At 44.6% G+C, this 12,469-nt stretch overlaps 1 protein-coding gene across 5 annotated transcripts in view; it reads right to left on the reverse strand.

Annotated features, from left to right (window-relative positions):
- zzz3 (zinc finger, ZZ-type containing 3) overlaps positions 1 to 12,469 on the reverse strand; it is a 110,462-nt gene that overhangs the window by 10,798 nt on the left and 87,195 nt on the right. For all 5 annotated transcript variants that reach the window (XM_041208018.1, XM_041208019.1, XM_041208022.1 and 2 more), the window contains one exon: positions 8,968 to 9,063. In XM_041208018.1, the coding sequence (XP_041063952.1) occupies positions 8,968 to 9,063 (96 nt within the window). The remainder of the gene's footprint in view (positions 1 to 8,967; positions 9,064 to 12,469) is intronic.

Below are 12,469 nucleotides of genomic sequence, written 5' to 3' on the forward strand. Positions count from 1 at the left end.
TCAGTTTTCTCCAAATATCTTGATGTAAACTCATTACACACTCCGATAAACAGAAAGTGGCCATTATTCACTCGTGATACTGGATGGTGAGCGGCAAGATGTTCTATCAGGGTGTGCATTCGGGGAGAAGGGAGGGGGAACCACAGCTGTATCCCTCTCTTGCCCTCAGCCAAAGTCCACTTTACAGTGATGACTCATTGAACAAGACATCAGGAACAAGATAATAATAAAAACAAAAGTGCTGAAGCAAGATGCCAGGCTGATTTCTATCCTCCAGCACAGATTTGCTTTGTTGTAGCAGTCACTTGGGTTGAGGTCAGCTCTGACCTGTACAGTTCTGTACTAAACAACCTCTATTAGAAGATAATCAAGATTGTACCATGTATGACATCTCTCCCTGGAATATTCTTCACATTTCTCAGAAACATTATCATAATTCAGAACAGGCAGCGTCACCCCATAAACTGCACCAAATTAGTTCCCGATTGAATTTATTTCTATTCGATGTTTGCAATTTGAAGCTTATTTATCTAAAAGATATAATAAATAAATACATAACGCTATGTAATTAAATATTGAAGTGCATAAATTGCACAAGTCAACATTGATCTGGAAAGTTTTGGTGCAAAAGTGAAGTTTCCCTACCCCTCAGGAAATTTGACCGGAACTGTTTTACACCAGTTTTATGCCAAAACATCAGTGCATGTGAACTTCCTCAATCATTACTTTAATCATTTAGCTTTGTCCTCTGAATGCACTTAGCTCATTACCGTAACTTCAACCCCACGTAAAAGACCAGAGAACACAAGTTTCCTGCGTTTATACAAATTCTAAATGAACATAAATTACGCCCAAAATTTTAGGTACAACAGGACTTGGAGTAACTGCATAGGAACATATGAATTAGGAACAGGAGTAGGCCATTCAGCCCCTGAGCCTGCTATAAGACCATGAGGCGTAGGAGCAGTAGGCCATTCAGCCCATCGAGTCTGCTGCACCATTCAATGAGATCATCGCTGATTTGATAATCTTCAATCCCACTTACCTGCCTTTTCCCCATAACCCTTGATCCTCTGACTGATTAAAAATCTGTCTATCTCAGTCTTGAATATACTTAACGACCCAGCCTCCACAACCCTCTGCGGTGAAGAATTCCACAGAGTCACGACCCCCATAGGAGAGATACCTCCTCATCTCTGTCTTAAATGGATGACACCTTACTCGGAGATCATGCCCTCTGGTCCTAGACTGTCCCACAAGGAGAAACCACCTCGCAACATGTTCCGTCGTTCAATAAGATCATGACTGATCGGACTGTGGCCTTCACTTCACATTCTGATAACCTTTGACTCCCTTATTAGTCAAAAAGCTATTTACCGCCGTCTTGCCAACCAGAAAGAGATCCATTAATCCCTACCCTCTGCTTCCTGTTAGCTAACCAATCCTCTACCCATGCTGATATGTTGTCCCCTACACGAGCTCTTATTTGCGTAGTAACCTTTGACGTGGCACCTTGCCAAATGCCTTCTTGAAATCTAAGTACAGCACATCCACAGGTCCCCCTTTATCCACAATGCTTGTTACTTCCTCAAAGAACTCCAACAAATTAGTCGAACATGATTTCCCTTTCACAAAACCATGCTGACTCTGCCTGATTGCATGAAATTTTCTAAGTGCCCCGTTATAACCTCCGCATTTAGGAGACACTTCCGTTGGAGCTGGTACAGTGAAGGTTTACTAAATTTTTAAAAATTAATTTATGCGATGTGGGCGGCGCTGGCTAGGCCAGCATTTATTGCCCATCCCTATTTACCCTTGAGAAGGCGGTGGTGAGGTGCCTTCTTCAACTGCTGCAGTCCATGTGATACAGGTACAACCACAGTGCTGTTAGGGAGAGAGTTCCAGGATTTTGACCCAGCGACAATGGAGGAATGGCGATATATTTCCAAGTCAGGATGGTGAGTGACTTCAAGGGGAACTTGCAGCTGGTGGTGTTCCCTTGTGTCTGCTGTCCTTGTCCTTCTAGGTGGTAGCAGTTGTGGATTTGGAAGGTGATGCCTCAGGAGCCTCGATGAGTTTCTGCAGTGAACATTGTATATGGCGCACACTGCTGTCACTATTCATCGGTGGTGGAGGGAGTGAATGCTTGTGGAAGGGATGTCAATCAAGTGGGCTGTTTTGTCCTGGATGGTGTCAAGCTTCGAGTGCTGTTGAAGCTGCACTCATCCAGCCAAATGGAGAGTAGTCCATCACACTCCTGACTTGTGCCTTGTAGATGGTGGACAGGCTTTTGGGAATCAGATGAATTACATGTCACAGGATTCCTAGCCTCTGACCTGTTCTTGCAGTCACAGTATTTATATGGGTGGTCTAGTTCAGTTTCTGGTCAATGGTAACCCCCAGGATATTGATTGTGGGGGATTCAGTGATGGTAGTGGCATTGAATGTCAAGAGGTGATTGTTAGATTCTCTTGTTGGAGATGGTCATTACCTGGCAATTGCGTGGCGAGAATGTTACTTGCCACTTGTCAGACCAAGCCTGGATATTGTCTAGGTCTTGCTGCATTTGGACAAAGACTGCTTCAGTCTCTGAGAAGTTGCAAATGGTGCTGAACATCAGCGAGCATCCCCACTTCTGACCTCATGATGGAAGGAAGGTCATTGATGAAGCAGCTGAAGATGGTTGAGCCGAGGACACTACCCTGAGGAACACCTGCAGTGATGTCCTGGAACGGAGAAGAGTGACCTCCAGCAACCACAACCATCTTCCCTTGTGCTAGGTATAACTCCAAACAGCGGAGAGTTTTCCCCCCCAATTCCCATTGACTCCAGTCTTGCTAGGGCTCCCTGATGCCACACTCGGTCAAATGCTGCCTTGATGTCAAAGGCAGTCAATCTCACCTCACCTCATGTTCAGCTCTTTTGTCCATGTTTGAATCAAAGGCTGTAATGAGGACAGAAGTTGAGTGTCCCTGGTGGAACCCAAACTGAGCATCAGTGAGCAGGTTATGGCTAAGTAAGTGCCGCTGACGCGTTGTCGATGACCTCTTCCATCACTTTACTGATGATGGAGAGGAGACTGATGGAGCGGTAATTGGCTGGGTTCGATTTGTCCTGCATTTTATATACAGGACGTACCTGGGCAATTTTCCACATTGCCAGCTAGTTGCCAGTGTTGTAGCTGTATTGGTACAGCTTGGCTTGGGGCGGGAGGTGGGGGGGGGAGAGATATTGTCAGGGTTCGTAGCCTTTGCAGTATCCCGTACCTTCAGTCATTTCTTGATATCACATGGAGTGAATTGAATTGGTTGGGGGGAAGCATCTGTGATGCTGGGGACCTCTGAAGGAGGCCGAGAAGGGTCACCCACTTGGCACTTCTGGCTTAAGATTGTCGCAAATGCTTCAGCCTTATCCTTTGCACTGATGTGCTGAGCTCCCCAGTCATTGAGGATGGGAATATTTGTGGGGCCTCCTCCTCCAGCAAGTTGTTTAATTGTCCACCACCATTCATGACTGGGTGTACCAGGGCTGCAGAGCTTGGATATAATCTGTTGGTTGTGGAATAGCTTTGTCTATCACTTGCTACATATGCTATTTAGCACGCAAGTAGTCTGTGTTGTAGCTACGCCAGGTAGACCCATCCTGCACTCTTCACTGAACCAGGGTTGATCCCCTGGCTTGGTGGTAATGGTAGAGTGGGGGACATACTGGGCCAGGAGAATAAAAATTGTTGTTGAGTACAATTCTGCTGCTGATGGCCCACAGCTCCTCATGGATGCCCAGTCTTGAGTTGCTAGGTCTGTTCAAAATCTATCCCATTTAGCATGGTGGTAGTGCCACACAACACGATGGAGGGTATCCTCAATGTGAAGGCGGGACTTCGTCTCCACAAGGACTTCATGGTGGTCATTCCTACCAATACTGTCATGGACAGATGCATCTGCAGCAGGCAGGTTGGTGAGGATGAGTTGTGTTTTTCCCACTTGTTGAGTTCCCTCAACACCTGCTGCAGACTCAGTCTATCAGCTATGTCATTTAGGACTCGTCCAGCTTGTTCTGTAGTGGTGCCTCTGAGCCATTCTTGGAGATGGACGTTGAAGTCCCCCACCCAGAGTGCATTCTGTGCCCATGTCACCCTCAGTACTTCCTCCAAGTGGTGCTCAACAAGTAGGAGCAATAATTTATCAGCCGGCGGGGGGGGGGGGGGTAACGTGGTAATCAAGCCCAGGTTTCCTTGCCCACGTTTGACCTGATGCCATGACACTTCTTGGGGGCCAGAGTCGATGTTGAAGACTCCCAGGGCAACTCCCTCCTGACTGTATACCACTGTGTTAGCACCTCTGCTGGGATGGTGATGTCTAGGACATGATCTGTAAGGCATGATTCCGAGAGTATGACGACATTGGGCTGTTGCTCTCCCAATTTTGGCACAAGCCCCCAGATGTTAGTAAGGAGGACTCTGTAGGGTCAACAGGCCTGAATTTGCCTTTGTCACTTCCGGTGCCTAGGTCCAACACCTCTATGCTACCGCCTCGCCCTCCCTGGTCCTATGGATGAGGGGGGCTGTCCTATGATGAGAGGCTGAGCAAACCGGGTCTATTTTCTCTGGACTTAGAAGAATGAGAGGCGATCTCATTGAAATGTGCAAGATTCTGAAGGGACTCAATAGGGTAGATGCTAAGAGGTTGTTTCCACTGGTCGAGGAATCTAAAATGCAGGGGCACAGTCTCAGTATAAGGGGCTGATCATTTAGGACTGAGACGAGGGGAAATTATTTCACTCAAAAGGTTGTGAATCCTTGGAATTCTCTTCCCCAGAGGATTGTGTATGCTCCATCACTGAATACCTTTAAGGCTGGGATAGACAAGATTTTTGGTGTCTCAGGGAATCAAGGGATATGGGGAATGGGCAAGGAAGTGGAGTTGAAACCCAAGATCACCATGATTGTATTGAATGATGGAGCAAGGTCGAAGGGCCATACGGTCTACTCCTGCTCCTCTCATTGCCACAAAAGACTGTGGAGGCCAGGTCACTGAGTGTATTTAAGACCAAGATAGATAGGTTCTTGATTGGTAAGGGGAGCAAAGGTTATGGGGAGAAGGCAGAAGAATGGGGTTGAGAAACTTATCAGCCGTGATTAAAAGGCGGAGCAGACTCGATGGACCGAATGGCCTAATTTCTGCTCCTATGTCTTATGGTCTCTCTTTTTTTTTTTAAGTACTGCATTCCACATCATCACAACTCAATGCATAAAACAATTCTCATCTCCCCTCTGGCGCTTATCCAAGTTGTTTTAATTTGTGTCATTTCAAACACAAGTAGGTTTCGCAGCTTCCTGGGAGTATTTAATCTATCTAACCAGTTTATTTTGGGGTACTTGGGTTGATTCTACTCTACCGGCAGAAGCTGAGAAACAAATGCGAGTGTTCAATCTTTACATAGACAGAATAATTTAAAGGTGTTCAATTTATCACCAGCCAGCTTGGTCTCTCTCAATGTAGCTCTTTAGTTTGGTTCCATGTGCCTTCAGAGACAGCAGCACCTCCAAGTTACATTACAGCTCCAATCATTGGCAGCACTGGTATAAAGGAGCCATAAATTTCAAACAATGCTTGCAGAGAGAATTACTGGGTTATTGACTTGGTCAGAATCAGAAAATTAAATCCTTTATCATCTACAATAGATTTATATAAATAAGAGCTAAATTTGAGTTATACCTGAGTTTGAGTACCCATGTGAATCAGTTTATATAATTCACTTCAGCATAAGCAACAATGTTTATTTCATCTGTTAGTGACAAGACGCCAATCTCTTTATGGTGTGTATCAAGAGTAAGGAAAAATCTATGCATTCCTTTACTTCTACTCAATAATATTCAGCAACACATATTTTGGGATAAGGATTTGCAAAAGGATTCATTTCAGATAATGCATTTAAAAACACCAAGTAAAAAGCAGGCTGGAGTTTCAAACATGACAGTGGAATAAATATTGTAACTGGCTGTCATACTCTGTTTCTCCCATTAGACAGACTTTAGTAAATAGATGATCTAGAGCAGGGGGTTCTCAAACCTTTTGCTTGAGGCTGGCCCAACAGTTATTATAAAAATTCCATTAGCCCCGTAACACAAGGGTTAACATAAAGATTAGTAATAAAATTAAGTATATTTTTATTACTTTTGTTTCACTCGATATGAATTTTGTTGATGGTACCGAGTGGCTCCAGAAATATGCCAAAAACGAGCGACAAATTCACAGGCAGTGAGATCCCCAAACAGAAAACTAGATGGATCACGACACACAGGAACAGGACACTCAGGTCAACCAGAACAGGTGGTGTTTATGCTCTACTTGAGCCTTCTCCCATCTTAATCTATCATAACCATCGATTGCCTTCTCCCTCATATGACTGTCTAGCTTCCCCTCAAATGCATCTTCAACCACTCCCCGTGGTAGCAAGTTCCATATTCTCACCACTCTCTTTAGGTGAAGAAGTTTCTTCTGAATTCCCTATTGGATTTCTTGGTGACTATCTTATAATGATGGCCTCTATTTATGCTCTTCCCCACACGAGAGAACATTCTCTCTGTGTCCACTCGATCAAAACCTTTTATTTCTGGTCTTATCCTTGTAAATATTCACTGCACCCTCTCCAGTGTCTCTCTATTCTATTTATAATACAGCACCCAGAAACGCACAGCTTTCTAAGTGTGATCTAATCAAGGTGCGCTACAGATTTAGCATAACTTCCTTACTTTCCAATTCTATTCCACTAGAAATAGATAGAGCCCAGAGCTTGGTTTGCTTTTTATGGCCTTTCTAACCTGTAGTGCAACTTTTAATGATTGGTGTTTGGTGTATCGGCTCCTCTAATCCCCTTTGTTCCTCCACACCACCCAGACTTGCCCCTTCCAAGAAATAAGTGACCTCCCTGCTCTTCCTACCAAAATGTACTACTTCACATTTAGTGGTGTTGAACTACATTATCATCTTAAAGTGCGTATAATATGTCACTATTGCCAACTTCACATGTCTTATCTGCTCTGATTCATTCCCCATCACTAGATCGAAAGGTGAATATTCCCTTGTCAAGCTTTTTATATATTGGGTTAGAAAGGAGTCCTATACACATTGTAGGAACTCCATTCCCTTATTCTCCCTTACCTACCTCTCTTGTCTAATTAATATCAGGGTCATGTAAAAGCAAAATACTGCGGATGCTGGAAATCTGAAATAAAAACTGGAAAAACTCAGCAGGTCTGGGAGCATCTGTGGAGAGAGAAACAGCATTAACATTGAGTCTCTATGACTCTTCTTCTAACCTTAACCCTGAAGAAGTCATATGGGCTCGAAACTTTAACTCTGATATCAGGGTAGTTTCTTTTCCCGAATTCTTTCTCCACCTCCCTTCCACAATTAGGTGGTCTGTAGTCTACACTGATCAGCGATTAATCCTTTATTATCTTTCATATCAATCCACATGGATTCTATTTTGTCTTACTGATAGCTGCGTCGCTTTTTCTATTGCCATTATATTATCCCTAATAGGTATAGCTACTCCATTTTATCTTTTACCCAAAATTTTCTAAACATATTATAATCTGCAATGTTTAATTCAGAGTCCTGATTTTTCCATAGCATGTCTGAGTAATCCCTATGTTCGGTTGCTCCCAACATATGATTGCTTCCAGTTCCCGTTTTATTGCAAACACTAAGTGTTGATGTACAGACATTTTAATTTCTATAACTCCCATGCCATTGTTGTTCTTCCTTACTTTATTCCTTCCTATGTTCCCTTGCACTGTTTGGTTTATTTTAGGCTGCTTATTTTCTTGTAGATCCCTCCCCGCATCTTACTGGTCTAAAGCCTTTGCCACCTCCTTATTTATCCTTTCTGCTAGGAAACAGGTTCCATCCCAGTAGAGTTGGAGCCCATCCCATCAGTACATCTACTTCCTGTCCCGGAACTGGTGCCATTGTTCCATGAATAGGAACCCTTCTTTCCCACACCAGCCCTTTAGCCACATGTTAATTCTCCTGATCTGCCTGCTCCTATGCCAATTTTGCACATGGCTTGGGTAATAATCCAGAGATAATTACGCTGGAGATCCTGCTTCGTTTGCACTGTCCACCTAAGCTCAAGGATCACTTCCCAACGCAAAACAGTATACTTTAAATATCAAGAAGTTAACGTTCAAGGCCATCCTCACGAGAGTGATTCCCTAGGACTCTGGACCACAAATTCCTAAGACTGGCACCAGCAGCAGCAATGGGCAGTTTGATCAGCTACCTGTGCTTTCCTCGGCTCTTAAAACAACTGCCATGAACAATCAGCAGTCAGCCGCATGAAGAGCAGAAGGTAAAGTCAGCTGACCATTCGTCAACACCCTCTGGTTAATTCTTAGCCCGTGACCCAACAAAACATCCTGTTGTCTACGTACCTAATTTAAAACAGGAGAATGAATGTTGCGTGGCCTGGCAGTAAAACACGCTGCCCACTGTCACTAATGGGCTTTGGGGGAGGAGAGGGTGGTGGACTCCCTCTGTTCTCTTATGCTTCTCCCTATTTTGGAAGTGTGCAATATCCTGAAATGTGCACCCAACGTGTGCCAGGAATAACAGAGGAATTTTTAAATCATATAATTGGATTGCTAGATTTTATTCTTGAAATATGATCTGCCAGACCCCCTGAAAGTTTCTCGAAGTCCCTGGGTTGAGAACCTGTGATTCAGAGAATAGAAGACGGCCCAGAGAGCAGTTTAATTCTGTACTGCATACGTACACCTTCTAGTGGTTCAGCCATGGAATTGCAATCGCATTTGTGTTGATTCACATTGCCCGGACAACCTCAAGAAGATGGAGCGGAGTGGCGAAGAACAACTCATATAAAAACAAAATAAAGCAATAAATAGTAATGACAGCAGAGGAAAATCGGCACACGTTATCTGCTTAGTCTTGTGCACAATACCTTTTTTGAATGCAGGTACAAGTTCGGAGTTCTGCCCGGAATAGGGATTCCAGCTTTAGCTAGTTTAATGAAATACTTCTGCACCCTGCTGGCAACCTGGTTGAAAAGAGATACACAAAATAACTAAGATGAAAGAACAATTTGTACCAATGGGGAAAAAAAGATAGGCTAAAGTTGCAGGCATGACTGTTCGTCAAACTCAGCATTCATGCTTTTCTGTTAGCCTCTGCTGTGTAATGGAAAGTTCACGTTAATTTTAACACGTGCAAAAATACAATGTGTCTAATACTCTTAAAGAAGAAAAGCTTCCATTTAGCACCCTCCATAACCTCAGAACATCCAGAAGCACCTTGCAATGTTTACAGTTACTTTTGAAGTATAGTCACTGCCATAATATCGGAAACGCGGCAGCGAATTTGCGCACAGCAAGGCACCGCCTGCAGGAATAAGATAATGGTCAGATAATCTGTTTTGGGGATGTTAGCTGGGGGATAAATATTGGCCGGGGAACTCCTGCACTCTTCCTCAAAATAGCGCTGCCCACCTAAAATGGCTATTAACTGCAGATCTTTGGATATATTATTCCACAAAGAAAATATTCCTTTGAAGCAATAACCAAGGAGGGCCTAAATGCAACCGAGGGGGGTGGGTACCTGGGCTAGTACACAGGAGGGTTAAGAATTAATCAGACAGCGTGTGTGTGAAGTCACAAGGCCAGAGCAGAGGGTGCAGCCTCTGTGCCCTGAAGGACAGTCAACCTGTTGGGGCTCAAAACAATCCAGCAGTTTGCATGGTCCTTTTTATCAGCCAAGTCACAAATATATTGCACTTAGTGAATTCAGTTTCAGAGGTTGAACTGAAGATCTCTAGATTATTAATTCAGTACCACAATTGTTGCAACCACAATGAATCATTACACTCAGGTCTGTTAATATCATATCAGCAACTTCATGTTTGAATTAAATAAAAATATGGGTTATATCTTTACACACAGATTCTGGCGGCTGTGAGGTAAGCAGCTAGGCAATTCATGAAATGAAGAAGCTTGGACACATTGCAATAAATTGTGACTACTGTCATAAATAGGGGAGGCAGTAGCATAGTGGTATTGTCACTAGGCTAGTAATCCAGAAAACCAGGGTAATTCTCTGGGGACCCAGGTTCAAATTCCATCATCGCAGATTAAAAGTCTGATGATGACTTGTCGATTGTCGCTAATGTTCACTTAAGTCCATCCTTGATGGGTCTGGCCACAGCAATGTGGTTGGCTCTTAACCGCCCTCTGAAATGGCTTAGCTAGCCACTCAGTTGTAGCAAACCGCTGAAAGCAAGTCAATAAGGAACGAAGCTGGATGGACCAGCCAGCATTGACCTAGGTACCGGAAATGACAATGGCAAACACAGCCCGGCCAACCCTGCAAAGTCCTCCTTACTAACATCTGGGGGTTCGGACCAAAATTGGGAGAGCTGTCTCACAGACCAGTCAATCAACAGCCTGACACAGTCATACTCTAGGAGTTATACATTACAGATGATGTCCCAGACACCACCATCACCTACTGATAGGACAAACGCAGCAGAGATGGTATACAGTGGGGAGGGCATTGCCCTGTGAGTCCTCAACATCGACTCCGGACCCCAAGAAGTCTCGTAGCAGCAGGCCAAACATGGGCAAGGAAACCTCCTGCTGATTACCATGTACACACCCCAAGCCCCAGCTGATAGTACTCCATGTTGAACACCACTTGAAGGAAGCACCGAGGGTTGCAAGGGCACAGAATGAAGTCCCCCATCCAGAATACAATGTTCATCACCAGAGTGGCTCGGTAGAACCAGTACAGACTGAGCTGGCCGAGTTCTAAAGGACATAGCTGCTGGACTGGGTCTGCGGCAGACTTGTGCTCCAGAACTTGCTGCATCCCTAGCCAAGCTGTTTCCAGTACAGCTACAAACACTGGCATCTACCCAGCAACGTGGAAAATTGTCCAGGTATGCCTGTACACAAAAATCAGGACAAATCCAACCTGGCCAATTACTTCATCAGTCTACTCTCGATCATCAGTAAAGTAATGGAAGGGGTCATCAACAGTGTTATCAAGCACATTTTCTTAGCAATAACCTGCCCACTGATGCTCAGTCTGGGTTCTGTCAGGGCCACTCAGCTCTTGACCTCATTACTGCCTTGGCTCAAACATGGGCCAAAGAGCTGAACTCCCGAGGTGAGATGAGTGTGACTGTCCTTGATATCATGGCAGCATTTAATTGGGTGTGGCATCAAGGAGCCCTAGCTCTGCCGGGCAGGCAGTGGCATAGTGATATTGTCATTGGACTGGTATTCCAGAGACCCAGGGTAATGCTCTGGGGAGCTGGGTTTGAATCCCACCATGGCAGATGGTGAAATTTGAATTCAATAAAAATCTGGAATTAAAAGTCTGATGATGACCATGAAACCATTGTTGATTGTTGTAAAAACCCATCTGGTTCAGTAATGTCCTTTACGGAAGGAAATCTGTCAGCCTTACCTGGTCTGGCCAACATGTGACTCCAGATCCACAGCAATGTGGTTGACTCTTAACTGCCCTCTGAACAAGGGCAATGAGAGATGGGCAATAAATGCTGGCCTAGCCAGCGATGGCCAAATCCCATGAACGAATTAAAAAAAACTCCAATCAATGGGAATCAGGGGGAAAACTCCCTGCTGGTTATGAGTTATACCTAGCACAAAGGAAGATGATTGCAGTTGTTGGAGGTCAATCATCCCAGTTCCAGGGTATCACTGCAGGAGTTCTTCAGGGTAGTGTCCTCAGCCTAATCATCCTCAACTGCTTCATCAATTACCTTCCTTCCATCATAAGGTCAGAAGTGGGGATGTGCACTAATGACTGCACAATGTTCAGCCCCATTTGTGACTCCTCAGCTACTGAAGCAGTCCATGTCCAAATGCAGCAAGACCTAGTCAATGTCCAGGCTTGGGCTGACAAGTGGCATGTAACATTCTTACCACACAAGTGCCAGGTAATGACCCACCTCCAACAAGAGAGAAGCTAACCATTGACATTCAAAGGCATTGCCATCACTGAATCCCCCACTATCAACATTCTGGGGGTTACCATTGACCAGAAACTGAATTGGGGTAGCCATAAAAATACTGTGGCTACATGAGCAGGTCAAAGGCTAGGAATTCTGCAGCAAGTCACTCATCTCCTGGCTCCCCAAAGCCTGTCCACCATCTACAAGGAACAAATCAGGAGTGTGATGGAATACTCTCTACTTGCGTGGATGAGTGCAGCTCCAACAACACAAGAAACTTGACACCATCCAGGAAAAGCAGCCCGCTTGATTGGCACTCCATCCAAACATTCACCCCCTCCATCACCACCGCACAGTGGCAACAGTGTGTACCAAGTACAAAATACAATTCAGAAACTCGCCAAGCTTCCTTCAACAGCACCCTCCAAATCCACAACTACTGCCAACTAGAAGGACAACTAGTTCTGTCGAA

Source organism: Carcharodon carcharias, chromosome 16 (genome assembly GCF_017639515.1).
Source record: "Carcharodon carcharias isolate sCarCar2 chromosome 16, sCarCar2.pri, whole genome shotgun sequence".
Taxonomy (NCBI): domain Eukaryota; kingdom Metazoa; phylum Chordata; class Chondrichthyes; order Lamniformes; family Lamnidae; genus Carcharodon; species Carcharodon carcharias.